This window comes from Acipenser ruthenus, unplaced genomic scaffold, assembly GCF_902713425.1.
Source record: "Acipenser ruthenus unplaced genomic scaffold, fAciRut3.2 maternal haplotype, whole genome shotgun sequence".
NCBI classification, from domain to species: domain Eukaryota; kingdom Metazoa; phylum Chordata; class Actinopteri; order Acipenseriformes; family Acipenseridae; genus Acipenser; species Acipenser ruthenus.
In genome coordinates, this window is record NW_026708407.1 from 40,001 (window position 1) to 55,000 (window position 15,000).

A 15,000-nucleotide genomic window follows, 5' to 3' on the forward strand; every position below is an offset into this window, starting at 1 on the left:
CTTCTGGTGAAGTTCAAAAGACTCCTTCATTTCCTCTGCTGGTTTGCCGTCTAACACATAGAAACCTCTCTGTCCAGGGAAGAAGACAAAAAACAAACAAACTGATAAACTGAAGACTTTCCATTTTAATCATTAGCCAGTCTTCAGATAGCATGGCAAGAAACAGATAGATTTCAAACTTAAAAACCACGCCGCAGAATAGCTAACTGTTAAAACGATGAGTCTTCAGTTGATCAGCGGCTTCGGTGAAGCACTGCGAGGGATTGATTCGTATTCCTGCTGGATTCTCCTTGGATAACAGACCTGTTTCTGAGCCGGTGTGTCCGCCTCCTTGTTTTAATGAATCCTCTTTCGCTCAGAGTGCCAGGATGGACTGCGGTTCGCGGAGCGGCTCGCCGGCGCCCCCTCTGGTCAGTGCTGGAAGTCCGGGCAGGAGGTCTCTGGAGTGCAGGATCCACAGCCCAGCCTGCTTCAGCTTTGCTCAGTCCATGTTTGGTGTGGGGACCAGTTTCGATATTGATGACGAGGGGTAAGGGTCCAGTAGAGACGTGTGCGTGTGCGTGTGCGTGTGCGTGTGCGTGTGCGTGTGCGTGTAGCGATGGAAATAAGACTCCCATTGCATTAGACCCAGCCCCGTTTGTGTTGTGTTGTGAGTTTAATAATCAGACACACCTCAGCTTGTTGCCTATACACACTGTGTGGGGCTGATCAAGCTGGTAGTAAAACCTGGACTGGGTGACACTGCTGTGCAACAGGAGTCTGATTCCCATCCGTGGTGTGTGTTTGTGTGTGTCAGACCCTCAGATCTTCCTGTGCTCTGTTTTGTAAGGAAGCCCTGAAGCACACAGAGGCAGGGAGCAGCGACGCTCCCCTCCCCTCATCACCTCCGTGTGCAGAATCACAAGCAGCAGACAGAATTCACTTAAACAAGCGACACGATACTGAGGGTGAACACCACAGTCCTGTAACCTCGGGGTCCCCCAGACCCCCCTGCTGTGTCTGCTGGTTTATATTCCAGCTGAGCTCTCAAATTACTGAACCAGACCCTTCATTAATCATTTGTTTAATTAGAATTATTTTTTTTTTTAGTTGTTCCTAAAGAGTTGCAGAGTTCAAGTCACTGTTACAGCCAGCTTGAAATCTGCAAACGGTTTAAGAGCTGAAAACAGTGTGTCTGTGTGTGTGTGTGTGTGTGTGTGTCTGTGTGTGTGTGTGTGCGCGTGTGTGTGTGTCAGTGTGCGGGTGTGTGTGTGTGTGTGCGGGTGTGTGTGTGTATGTGTGTGTCTCGGTGTGTGCGTGTGTGTCTGTGAGCGGGTGTGCGTGTGTGTGTGTCTTTGTGTGTGTGGGTGTGTGTGTGTGTGCGTGTGTGTGTGTCTGTGTGGCTGTGTGTGTGTGTGTGTGTGTATGTGTGTGTCTCGGTGTGTGTGTGTGTGTGTGTGTGGGTGTGTGCGTGTGCGTGTGTGTGTGTGTGTTGTGTCTGTGTGGCTGTGTGGCTGTGTGGCTGTGTGCGTGTGTGTGGGTGTGTTTGTGTTTGGGCGTGTCTGCTTGTATTCAGTGCTCAGGGTGTTAAAGGTCAGCACAAGGTTGGAAAACCTGTAAAGCCTTGTGTGAGAACCTGGGCCCTGTCCCTGCGCAGCGCAGACAGAGAGTCAAGAGCGTTCCACAACAAGCGATAAAACGTTTAGAAAAACAATTTCAAAACCTTCTTTCAGTATAACTTGAATAGAAATGTTTTAAATTCACACTGAAGACGCTGAGAAAGACTTCTAGTGGAAACGTTAGTCATTGAATTCACACTGAAGACACTGAGAAAGACTTCTAGTGGAAACGTTAGCCATTGAATTTACACTGAAGACACTGAGAAAGACTTCTAGTGGAAACGTTAGTCATTGAATTTACACTGGAGACACTGAGAAAGACTTCTAGTGGAAACGTTAGTGTATCATACCTTTGTCAAGGGAAAGTGTGTTTGAAAACAAACACTGGGTGCAGCAGCAGCAGCAGCAGGGCTAGTGTGAGTTTGTAACCCTGCTCAAACTCCTGGCTCCTGATCATTTCAATATTAATAATAATAACAGACTTCATTGAGGGGAGCTCTGAACCCCAGGACTGGGTGCAGCAGCAGCAGCAGCAGCAGGGCTAGTGTGAGTTTGTAACCCTGCTCAAACTCCTGGCTCCTGATCATTTCAATATTAATAATAATAACAGACTTCATTGAGGGGAGCTCTGAACCCCAGGACTGGGTGCAGCAGCAGCAGGGCTAGTGTGAGTTTGTAACCCTGCTCAAACTCCTGGCTCCTGATCATTTCAATATTAATAATAATAACAGACTTCATTGAGGGGAGCTCTGAACCCCAGGACTGGGTGCAGCAGCAGCAGCAGCAGCAGGGCTAGTGTGAGTTTGTAACCCTGCTCAAACTCCTGGCTCCTGATCATTTCAATATTAATAATAATAACAGACTTCATTGAGGGGAGCTCTGAACCCCAGGACTGGGTGCAGCAGCAGCAGCAGGGCTAGTGTGAGTTTGTAACCCTGCTCAAACTCCTGGCTCCTGATCATTTCAATATTAATAATAATAACAGACTTCATTGAGGGGAGCTCTGAACCCCAGGACTGGGTGCAGCAGCAGCAGCAGCAGCAGGGCTAGTGTGAGTTTGTAACCCTGCTCAAACTCCTGGCTCCTGATCATTTCAATATTAATAATAATAACAGACTTCATTGAGGGGAGCTCTGAACCCCAGGACTGGGTGCAGCAGCAGCAGGGCTAGTGTGAGTTTGTAACCCTGCTCAAACTCCTGGCTCCTGATCATTTCAATATTAATAATAATAACACACTTCATTGAGGGGAGCTCTGAACCCCAGGACAGGGTGCAGCAGCAGCAGGGCTAGTGTGAGTTTGTAACCCTGCTCAAACTCCTGGCTCCTGATCATTTCAATATTAATAATAATAACAGACTTCATTGAGGGGAGCTCTGAACCCCAGGACTGGGTGCAGCAGCAGCAGCAGCAGCAGGGCTAGTGTGAGTTTGTAACCCTGCTCAAACTCCTGGCTCCTGATCATTTCAATATTAATAATAATAACAGACTTCATTGAGGGGAGCTCTGAACCCCAGGACTGGGTGCAGCAGCAGCAGCAGGGCTGTGCAGGAATCCATTCTGAGTCGACCCTGGAGTTAGTCCCCTGTAGAAACTTGTTTTGCAGTTTCCGCCCAGATTTGAGTGATGTGATTGATTCTGTCAGAAGAACTGGAAAGTCCTGTCTGTCTGTGCCCTGGGGCTCTGCGTTTTTCCCATAAATCTTCTTGTTGCAGGCAGCCAATAGGGTGATCTGACTGTCCCCTCCCCCTCCTCCATCTCCTATTCCTCTTATCTGTGTTTCAATGGGAGAAGTTCACATGTGTATTTTATATTACAATGCTTCCCTATGCTTTACCACACCTCTCTGTGCTTTACAATGCTTCCCTATGCTTTACCACACCTCTCTGTGCTTTACAATGCTTCCCTATGCTTTACCATGCTGTCACTGTGCTTTACAATGCTTCCCTATGCTTTACCAGACCTCTCTGTGCTTTACAATGCTTCCCTATGCTTTACCAGACCTCTCTGTGCTTTACAATGCTTCCCTATGCTTTACCAGACCTCTCTGTGCTTTACAATGCTTCCCTATGCTTTACCAGACCTCTCTGTGCTTTACAATGCTTCCCTATGCTTTACCAGACCTCTCTCTGCTTTACAATGCTTCCCTATGCTTTACCAGACCTCTCTGTGCTTTACAATGCTTCCCTATGCTTTACCACACCTCTCTGTGCTTTACAATGCTTCCCTATGCTTTACCACACCTCTCTGTGCCTTATCTATATATTCCACAACAGCTATCTGTTGTGATCTGTAATTAAAACGTTTTCTGAGTCCCTGAGATCCAATGTGAATGGAGAGAGGCTGCAGTTCTGGGCTGTGTCCAGCAGATGGCTCCCTTTGACTGCTGTTCTCAGAGCTGTGTCCCTCGATTGTTCCCTGTCTGTCAAAACAGTCTGTGTCTGTGTGTGTGTCTCTGTGTCTGTGTCTCACTGTGTGTGTGTGTGACTCTGTGTCTGTGTGTGTGTCTCTGTGTCTGTGTCTGTGTGTGTGACTCTGTGTCTGTGTGTGTGTCTCTGTGTCTGTGTCTGTCACTGTGTGTGTGTCTCTGTGTCTGTGTTTGTGTATCCCTCTGTGGATGTGTTTTTCTGTTTTGTTTCTCTCTGTTGCACAGCAGTGTGATCCATTCCAGGTTTTACTACCAGCTTGATCAGCCCCAGTGTGTCCAGGTAACAAGCTCAGGTGTGTCTGATCATTAAACTCCCAGTGAAACCAGGACTGGATCACACTGCTGTGCGACAGTTTATATCCAGAGCATTCATACATCGTTTAATGCTGTCTGTCTTTAAAACAAATAGCGCCTGATAACTGGCCAGCTTGTTTGAATTGTATTGAAAACACGTTTTTATTAATTAGCTTGTTAGTCCTGCTCTTAAGAGACTTCTGGTCATTTTTGGTCTAACGCAAGCTAGGGAACTTACAATAATAATAATAATAATAATAATAATAATAATAATAATAATCATAATAATTTTATTGACCCCTGCGAACATCAAAGACTCTCAACCCCCCCCCAAAACAGCCCTAAGGCTTCGTTCCTCTTGTGGGAGACGGACACAGCGCATTACAATCCACGCTTTCATTGCTGGGCTCCAGTACACACTGGACACACTGCAGGGCCTTGTGTGCCCCCCCCCCAGCCCCGCCTCACCGGAACACAAACGCATTGTCTTCAGAACCCTGCCCCCGTGGTTCTGCTCCCGGAACATTCTAATCCCAGCCTGCCTCTGCGCGCGTGTGTGTGTGTGTGTGTGTGTGTGTGCGTGTGATTACTGAACAGGCTGTGCAAACTACTCTGACCTGTTATTAACCTGTAGTGTGTGAGAGAGAGAGAGATAGAGATGAGAGAGAGAGAGATAGAGATGAGAGAGAGAGAGAGATAGAGAGAGAGAGAGAGAGAGAGAGAGAGGGAGAGATAGAGATGAGAGAGAGAGAGATAGAGATAGAGATGAGAGAGAGTGTGTGTGTTGCTGTGTGTTTCTCTGTGTGTGTGTGTGTGAGAGAGGGAGTGTGTGTGTGTGCGTCTGTGTGTGTGTGTGAGAGAGGGAGTGTGTGTGTGTGCGTCTGTGTGTTTTTATGTGTGTGTGTTTCTGTGTGTGTGTGTGTGTGTGAGAGAGAGTGAGGGAGTGTGTGTCTGCGTTTGTGTGTATGTTTGTGTCTGTCTGTGTGTGTGTGTGTGTGTGTGTGTGTGAGAGAGGTAGTGTGTGTGTGTGAGTCGCTGTGTGTGTGTGTGTGAGAGAGGTAGTGTGTGTGTGTGTGCGTCTGTGTGTTTTTATGTGTGTATGTTTGTGCGTCTGTATGTTTTTATGTGTGTATGTTTGTGTGTGTGTGTGTGTTTTACTGAAGTTTATTTTTGTAATAACGTCTTTGTTTATTATAACAAAAAATCTTGGTATGTTGGTGCCGGCCAATCAGAACCCTCTGTCTGGTTCAGCGCAGCTCGTGTGTGGGAGGAAATAGAATGTCGGTGCCGGCCAATCGGAAACCCTCTGTCTGGTTCAGCGCAGCTTGTGGGAGGGGATAGAATGTTGGCATCAGCCTATAGGGAGGGCACGGTGTGGGCAGAGTGGCTCTTATAGAGAGACCCATTCCCAGAACAAGAAACGAAACTAAACTGAGCAGCCAGATCCAATGGGGGAGCAAAGGGCAGTCCAGAACCGTTCCTGAGGCTGGGATTGCAACGGGACTCCGGTCAGGAGGGGAGCGCTGACGGGCAGGGGCTCCGACCTGCAGCATTTTCAACACTCAAGAGTTTCCTTGTTTTCACTTCGAAAAGGACCGTTTTTTCATTTTTCTTCTAATTATTATTATTATTATTATTATTATTATTATTATTATTATTAATATTTTTTTTTTCTTCAAGATTTTCAGGAACTCATTCTGAAGGGGTCGACTTGACAAAAGTCCTTTTAAAAAAAAAAAAAAACAAACAATACAGAATTTTTAAGTTGATGGAAATGTTAAAATAAATCCTTCTCGGAGGCTTTTGCTGTCCGGCTGAACAGCACGTCTCTGTACACGTTTTTAATAAAGCTTGACTCGTTTGTATGCCGTTGCTGTATTTTTACAGAGCAGTTGAGTTTGTTATTAGTTATCGGTCAGGGCTGGCTTTGTGTGCCAGTGTAGTATCTCCGAACAGGACAGCTGTTTCGTTTTTCTTTTTGTACGTCAGAAAAGGTTTTTCAAGGGCAGGTGTTGGTAAACGACTCATATTTGAAGGGTAAAAAAAAAACCAACAATTTTAGCAGCATTTAAAACTCATTATAAGGGGAGAGAAAAGAGAGAATGTGACCTGGGAGGGAGGGAGAAAACCGGATCGGAGCGGTTTTTATCGTCAGAAATGAACTTTTTTTTACTTTAAAAGTCCGTTGAGTGCTGCGGGGGTTTGAAAGAGGGAATGAAAAATAAAGGATAGGAGGAGAGAAAGTGACAGAAACTAGGAGACGGATAAAGACTAGACACTCCCCCTCGTGTGTACGTTTTATTCAGCAGTATAAGAATTTATGAATGATAATAATTATCAATAATAAATAATAACACATAACAGTAGTCAGATATTTATAATCTAAAAGATTCGCTTCTCAGACTTATAACTGGCGTATAATTGAATATATTTTTCATTTGTGTATTGAAAACTATCCTGGAGAGTTACAAAAACACATTCTCATTAATTCAGCAATATCAAAATTTATAATAATAATAATAATAATAATAATAATAAGAGGAAGAATTTGTTTTTTTTTATATATATAAAATCTGAAAGATTTCAGCGGTTTCTCTGCAGCGATGTCACTGAGCGTCAAAACCATGGTGTCCTGCTTCGAGACGCTTCTTGAACCCCAGTCCTGCGGCTGCTGCCTGTCCAGCACCCCTGGCTCCGCCCACCAGCCAGCCTCGGGCTCCCCGAAAAGAGGGGCCTCCCCCGGACGCCTCAAGAGGATCGACCCCCAAACCAGAGGCAGGAGCTTCTGCTGGGGAGCAATCGAGACTGGAAACGAAGGCTGCAAAAAAAGAGAGGAGAGTACTGATCACAAGAAGAGAGAGGAGAGTACTGATCACAAGAAGAGAGAGGAGAGTACTGATCACAAGAAGAGAGAGGAGAGTACTGATCAGAAGAGAGAGGAGAGTACTGATCAGAAGAGAGAGGAGAGTACTGATCACAAGAAGAGAGAGGAGAGTACTGATCACAAGAAGAGAGAGGAGAGTACTGATCACAAGAAGAGAGAGGAGAGTATTGATCAGAAGAGAGAGGAGAGTACTGATCAGAAGAGAGAGGAGAGTATTGATCAGAAGAGAGAGGAGAGTACTGATCACAAGAAGAGAGAGGAGAGTACTGATCACAAGAAGAGAGAGGAGAGTACTGATCAGAAGAGAGAGGAGAGTATTGATCACAAGAAGAGAGAGGAGAGTACTGATCACAAGAAGAGAGAGGAGAGTATTGATCAGAAGAGAGAGGAGAGTACTGATCACAAGAAGAGAGAGGAGAGTACTGATCACAAGAAGAGAGAGGAGAGTACTGATCACAAGAAGAGAGAGGAGAGTACTGATCAGAAGAGAGAGGAGAGTATTGATCAGAAGAGAGAGGAGAGTACTGATCACAAGAAGAGAGAGGAGAGTACTGATCACAAGAAGAGAGAGGAGAGTATTGATCACAAGAAGAGAGAGGAGAGTATTGATCACAAGAAGAGAGAGGAGAGTATTGATCACAAGAAGAGAGAGGAGAGTACTGATCACAAGAAGAGAGAGGAGAGTACTGATCACAAGAAGAGAGAGGAGAGTATTGATCACAAGAAGAGAGAGGAGAGTACTGATCACAAGAAGAGAGAGGAGAGTACTGATCACAAGAAGAGAGAGGAGAGTACTGATCACAAGAAGAGAGAGGAGAGTACTGATCACAAGAAGAGAGAGGAGAGTATTGATCACAAGAAGAGAGAGGAGAGTATTGATCACAAGAAGAGAGAGGAGAGTACTGATCACAAGAAGAGAGAGGAGAGTACTGATCAGAAGAAGAGAGAGGAGAGTATTGATCGCAAGAAGAGAGAGGAGAGTATTGATCACAAGAAGAGAGAGGAGAGTATTGATCAGAAGAAGAGAGAGGAGAGTATTGATCGCAAGAAGAGAGAGGAGAGTACTGATCAGAAGAAGAGAGAGGAGAGTATTGATCACAAGAAGAGAGAGGAGAGTATTGATCAGAAGAGAGAGGAGAGTATTGATCACAAGAAGAGAGAGGAGAGTATTGACCACAAGAAGAGAGAGGAGAGTATTGATCAGAAGAAGAGAGAGGAGAGTATTGATCAGAAGAAGAGAGAGGAGAGTATTGATCAGAAGAAGAGAGAGGAGAGTATTGATCAGAAGAAGAGAGAGGAGAGTATTGATCACAAGAAGAGAGAGGAGAGTACTGATCAGAAGAGAGAGGAGAGTATTGATCACAAGAAGAGAGAGGAGAGTATTGATCGCAAGAAGAGAGAGGAGAGTACTGATCACAAGAAGAGAGAGGAGAGTATTGATCACAAGAAGAGAGAGGAGAGTACTGATCACAAGAAGAGAGAGGAGAGTATTGATCACAAGAAGAGAGAGGAGAGTACTGATCACAAGAAGAGAGAGGAGAGTACTGATCACAAGAAGAGAGAGGAGAGTATTGATCACAAGAAGAGAGAGGAGAGTACTGATCACAAGAAGAGAGAGGAGAGTATTGATCACAAGCAGCCAGGACAAGACCAGGAGCGAAGCAACAAGAAAAGAGAGGCTCGTGGTGTCGACGGGGTGCAAGCAGGGGCCCCCGAAACAGAGGCGAAGATGGACAGGTTCCTGCGCCTCCGCACACCCCCCGCCACCCCCGGCGGGATCCTCAAACACGGGGGCACAACGATGGCATTCAGCAGGAACATCGATACAACCATCCTGTCCCTTCTGCTCTTCTTCCAGGGGTAAAGCAGCCCTCCCTCCCCCTCTAACCCCAGGACTAACCCCACATTGCCCCTGGTAAAGGTGTGGTAAAGCATAGGGAAGCATTGTAAAGCACAGAGAGGTCTGGTAAAGCATAGGGAAGCATTGTAAAGCACAGAGAGGTGTGGTAAAGCATAGGGAAGCATTGTAAAGCACAGAGAGGTCTGGTAAAGCATAGGGAAGCATTGTAAAGCACAGAGAGGTCTGGTAAAGCATAAGGAAGCATTGTAAAGCACAGAGAGGGATGGTGAAGCATAGGGAAGCATTGTAAAGCACAGAGAGGTCTGGTAAAGCATAGGGAAGCATTGTAAAGCAGAGAGGGATGGTGAAGCTATGCTTTAGTTGCTTGTTTATCTGTATTTAAAATATATATATATATGTTTGGGGGAATTCATGATTATAGTGTAAGACTAGAAGAGACTGAGTCAAGCAGACCAGCGTTTGGGCTCTAGTGCCTTCATCAGTGTTATTGAAACTAAACTGAGTCAAGCAGACCAGCGTTTGGGCTCCAGTGCCTTCATCAGTGTTATTGAAACTAAACTGAGTCAAGCAGACCAGCGTTTGGGCTCCAGTGCCTTCATCAGTGTTACTGAAACTAAACTGAGTCAAGCAGACCAGCGTTTGGGCTCCAGTGCCTTCATCAGTGTTATTGAAACTAAACTGAGTCAAGCAGACCAGCGTTTGGGCTCCAGTGCCTTCATCAGTGTTATTGAAACTAAACTGAGTCAAGCAGACCAGCGTTTGGGCTCTAGTGCCTTCATCAGTGTTATTGAAACTAAACTGAGTCAAGCAGACCAGCGTTTGGGCTCTAGTGCCTTCATCAGTGTTATTGAAACTAAACTGAGTCAAGCAGACCAGCGTTTGGGCTCCAGTGCCTTCATCAATGTTACTGAAACTAAACTGAGTCAAGCAGACCAGCGTTTGGGCTCCAGTGCCTTCATCAATGTTATTGAAACTAAACTGAGTCGAGCAGACCAGCGCTGTGATGTCATACAGTCTATTTCCTCGTGCCAGTGGCTCTGTGTTGTAAATGCTGGGATCTGCGTGGGGGGGTGGGGGGGGGGGGGGTTCGGAACGTCGGGAATACATTCCGCCCGCCTGTCTGTGTTCCGGAATTCCCTGCAGGGACAATGGGAGCTTTTCAATGGAGGGGAGCAACAGTAACCAGGCGCTGAGAACGAGAGAGCGAGGGGGTGGGAGAACAGAACATCATTTTAGATCTCTTATTATTTAACATCATGTTGTAATCCAAGAAACTACAAAATGATATCGCTAGGAGTTTAATAATCAGACACACCTGATCTTGTTAGCTAGACACACTGTGGGGCTGATCAAGCTGGTAGTAAAACCTGGACTGGATCACACTGCTGTGCAACAGGAGTCTTATTCAGATCCCTGGACTAGATTTGATTTCTTTTCAATGTTTTTTTTCTGACTCATTTTAATCTGGAAAAAATAATAATAATTCTGTGTGTGTAATTGCGTTGGAATTTCTATAGAATGATTCTTTTCTCATTGTATCTTTTTCAGTGGTTCTGGTAGCAGCATGGTTGCCATTGACAACAAGATCGAACAAGCCATGGTAAGACTGCCCTGGGATTCATTTAAGCAGGACTGAACCCTGGAGGCACACGTCTCACTGTGCGAGCCTCCAGTGTGACTTCACTGACTGACGTTTCCACTAGAAGTCTTTCTCAGTGTCTTCAGTGTGAATTCAATGGCTAACGTTTCCACTAGAAGTCTTTCTCAGTGTCTTCAGTGTGAATTCAATGACTAACGTTTCCACTAGAAGTCTTTCTCAGCGTCTTCAGTGTTAACTCAAAACATTTCTATTCAAGTTATACTGAAAGAAAGTTTTAAAATTATTTTTATAAAGATTTTAAGAGCTTGTTCTCACACACACACACACAAACACAGTGAGACACACACACACACACACAGTGAGACACACACACACACACACACACAAACACAGTGAGACACACACACACAGACACACACACACAGTGAGACATACACACACATACATTCACTCTGAGACACACCCAAACACACACACACACACACACTGAGACACACACACACACCCACACACACTGAGACACACACACACAAACACACACACAGACAAGACGGTTGCCGTAGTGAATTTTCCTTTTTTTCAGTGCCTCTCTCCCCCCTCTCTGCAGGACCTTGTGAAGAGCCACCTGATGTTCGCGGTTCGCGAGGAGGTCGAGGTTCTGAAGGAGCAGATCAAGGAGCTGGCAGAGAGGAACTCTGTCCTGGAGAGAGAGAACAGCCTGCTGAGAGCCATCGCCTCCCCAGAGCAGCTGAACCAACTGCAGGGAGAGAGAGGATCCACCATCGCCTCCCCAGAGCAGCTGAACCAACTGCAGGGAGAGAGAGGATCCACCATCGCCTCCTCAGAGCAGCTGAACCAACTGCGAGGAGAGAGAGGATCCACCATCGCCTCCCCAGAGCAGCTGAACCAACTGCAGGGAGAGAGAGGATCCACCATCGCCTCCCCAGAGCAGCTGAACCAACTGCAGGGAGAGAGAGGATCCACCATCGCCTCCCCAGAGCAGCTGAACCAACTGCGGGGAGAGAGAGGATCCACCATCGCCTCCCCAGAGCAGCTGAACCAACTGCGGGGAGAGAGAGGATCCACCATCGCCTCCCCAGAGCAGCTGAACCAACTGCAGGGAGAGAGAGGATCCACCATCGCCTCCCCAGAGCAGCTGAACCAACTGCAGGGAGAGAGAGGATCCACCATCGCCTCCCCAGAGCAGCTGAACCAACTGCAGGGAGAGAGAGGATCCACCATCGCCTCCCCAGAGCAGCTGAACCAACTGCGGGGAGAGAGAGGATCCACCATCGCCTCCCCAGAGCAGCTGAACCAACTGCGGGGAGAGAGAGGATCCACCATCGCCTCCCCAGAGCAGCTGAACCAACTGCGGGGAGAGAGAGGATCCACCATCGCCTCCCCAGAGCAGCTGAACCAACTGCGGGGAGAGAGAGGATCCACCATCGCCTCCTCAGAGCAGCTGAACCAACTGCGGGGAGAGAGAGGATCCACCATCGCCTCCCCAGAGCAGCTGAACCAACTGCAGGGAGAGAGAGGATCCACCATCGCCTCCCCAGAGCAGCTGAACCAACTGCAGGGAGAGAGGGGGGCCGAGACCCCTAGAGACAGCCCCAAGAGTAACGGGAACACGACCAGTAATAATAATAATAATAATAATAACAATAATAATAATCATAACATTGACAGTAGCAGCAGCAGCAGCAGCACGGCACCCTTGGTTTGAGACAGACCTCACTACCTTCCTCCCCCCCACCCACCCAAAATCTACCAACCCTTCCCTTCCTCCCCCCACACACGCACTCCCCCCCCCCCCCCCCGCGTCCCAGTCCCCCATCACCTTGAAAAATCTACTGCCAAGCTAAAATCTTACCAAGGAAATCTCCTGCCGGATTAAACCGAAGAACTGACTGAGTGGAGGGGTTTTGGCGCCCCCTGCTGGACACAGCGATGAACTACAACAGGATTTCATACTATAGGATTTTGAAGGGAGTAGTAAGGGGGTGTTAGGGGTTGGGGGGGCGCGGAACGTGATTGTGAAGCCGGATTTGGGGAGCTCATACAGCAGGCAGGGACCTAGAACAACCTGCGACTGTTCATTTTGCCAGTGCGACACAATTATATATATATATTAATGTATCAATGAAATGGTATTTTGTGAAATGTTTAGCTCTCGCTAAAAAAAAAAGGTTTTGCCTGATTGTAACTGTGCTAGCGAATAATGTGCGACGCGTCCGAAAGCCGTGCAGCTTAAAATTGATACCTCATGTCATAATGAAGCCGGGATTAAGTGAATCCGTTCGGTAACGTGTTTGATTTCAGAACCACAAAACCTGTCCTTCCCTCACCTTTACAATTGCCAATCCGTGGCGATCGCAAGAGACTTTTCCTCTCACCCGGGGGCTGTGAACGGACAGTCTGAGAGTACGATTATCAGCAGCCCTGTCTATTATTATTATTATTATTATTATTATTATTATTATTATTATTATTATTATTATTATTATTATTATTATTAACTAAATGGTCACTCTTTTTGGTCCGAGGGATCGGTGCATTGAATGTTTTAAACATGCTATTAAAACATTTTCATACCAGGAGGTTCAAATCCCGGCTCAGCCACTGACTCCCTGTGTGTGCGTGCGTGCGTGCGTGCGTGCGTGTGTGTGTGTGCGTGACCCTGAGCAAGTCGCTTCACCTCCTTGTGCTCCGTCCTTCGGATGAGACGTCAAACAAACGAGCTCCTATTGGAAGTGACTCTGCAGCAGCAGCAGCAGTTGTTGATGATGCAGAGTTCACCCTCCTAGTCTCTGTAAGTCGCTTTGGATAAAAGCGTCTGCTGAACGACTCATTAATAATAATAACAGTAATAATAATAATAATAATAATAATAATAATCATCATCATCATCATAGTAAGGATGTATTTCTTATTAATTAATGTGATGTATTTTAAAACTCCATTGCAAGATAATGCAGTGTGTTTGTTAAACACACTGCATTATCAATGCATTGTAAAGCACAGAGAGGTCTGGTAAAGCATAGGGAAGCATTGTAAAGCACAGAGAGGTCTGGTAAAGCATAGGGAAGCATTGTAAAGCACAGAGAGGTCTGGTAAAGCATAGGGAAGCATTGTAAAGCACAGAGAGGTCTGGTAAAGCATAGGGAAGCATTGTAAAGCACAGAGAGGTGTGGTAAAGCATAGGGAAGCATTGTAAAGCACAGAGAGGTCTGGTAAAGCATAGGGAAGCATTGTAAAGCACAGAGAGGTATGGTAAAGCATAGGGAAGCATTGTAAAGCACAGAGAGGTCTGGTAAAGCATAGAGAAGCATTGTAAAGCACAGAGAGGTGTGGTAAAGCATAGGGAAGCATTGTAAAGCACAGAGAGGTCTGGTAAAGCATAGGGAAGCATTGTAAAGCACAGAGAGGTATGGTAAAGCATAGGGAAACATTGTAAAGCACAGAGAGGTCTGGTAAAGCATAGGGAAGCATTGTAAAGCACAGAGAGGTCTGGTAAAGCATAGGGAAGCATTGTAAAGCACAGAGAGGTCTGGTAAAGCATAGGGAAGCATTGTAAAGCACAGAGAGGTGTGGTGTGCTATGGGAGAAGCCTCTTAATACCTGGTCTGGTTTCTATGTACATTATAATGGGGTTGTGATCCAGGATTGTGTCAGAGTGACTCTGTGCTGCCACAAGAGATCGGTACTGTGTTTTTTTTTATAGGGTAAAGCTATTTAAAAGTGTGTGTAATTAAAAAAAAAAGATATTATTATTATTATTATTATTATTATTATTATTATTATTATTATTATTACACGGTACAGATCACGGCAATATTGCGGGGAATTTTTTTTTAAAAAAACACGAAAATGTTGCTAACTTTTTGGTAATAAAAAACAAGGTTTTTTTTTTTTTTTTACTAAATAATATAAAAGTATATTAAATGTATAAAGTTTATGTATAAATAAAATGTAAAAAAAAAGAAACAAACTAATAAATAACTATTTACTGATTGTGTGCGTGTCGTGTTTCATTGTATTTCTAGGGACGTTGTTTGAACTGTAACACGTTTTTAAAAAATGCTGTCAGCACTAAAAAAAATATATACATATATATTTATTCTTATTTTATGAGAATAAATTATATAAGTTATTTACACAAATAGAAAAACGTATATATTACATTTTAAGTAGGTGTTTTAAATCCTAATAATAATAATAATAATAATAATCAGGTTTTATTTTTTCAATACAAGCGGATGAGACCGCTTGCACTACAATTCCTGATACTAATAAACTACATTTCCCGTGGTGCCCTTCTCCCAGGTTCCGTGAC

General features: G+C 45.4%; 2 protein-coding genes across 3 annotated transcripts in view; both read left to right on the plus strand.

Annotated features, from left to right (window-relative positions):
* Positions 1-12,478, plus strand: part of LOC117404557 (trichohyalin-like) — a 17,675-nt gene extending 5,197 nt beyond the window's left edge. The window contains exons 2-4 of one of the 2 annotated variants that reach the window (XM_059021081.1): positions 360-529; positions 10,613-10,664; positions 11,272-12,476. In XM_059021081.1, the coding sequence (XP_058877064.1) occupies positions 360-529; positions 10,613-10,664; positions 11,272-12,390 (1,341 nt within the window). In that variant the 3' untranslated portion in view covers positions 12,391-12,476. Of the gene's footprint in view, positions 1-359; positions 530-2,895; positions 9,064-10,612; positions 10,665-11,271 lie in introns of those variants that run through there. The other variant, XM_059021080.1, reaches the window with a different exon arrangement.
* Positions 12,479-14,828: 2,350 nt separating this feature from the next.
* The window catches only part of LOC131732517 (polyamine-transporting ATPase 13A3-like), a gene marked incomplete at its 3' end in the record, with an annotated part of 4,290 nt that continues 4,118 nt past the window's right edge, over positions 14,829-15,000 (plus strand). Inside the window, exon 1 of the mRNA XM_059021086.1 lies at positions 14,829-15,000. This exon is cut by the window's right edge and continues 218 nt beyond it.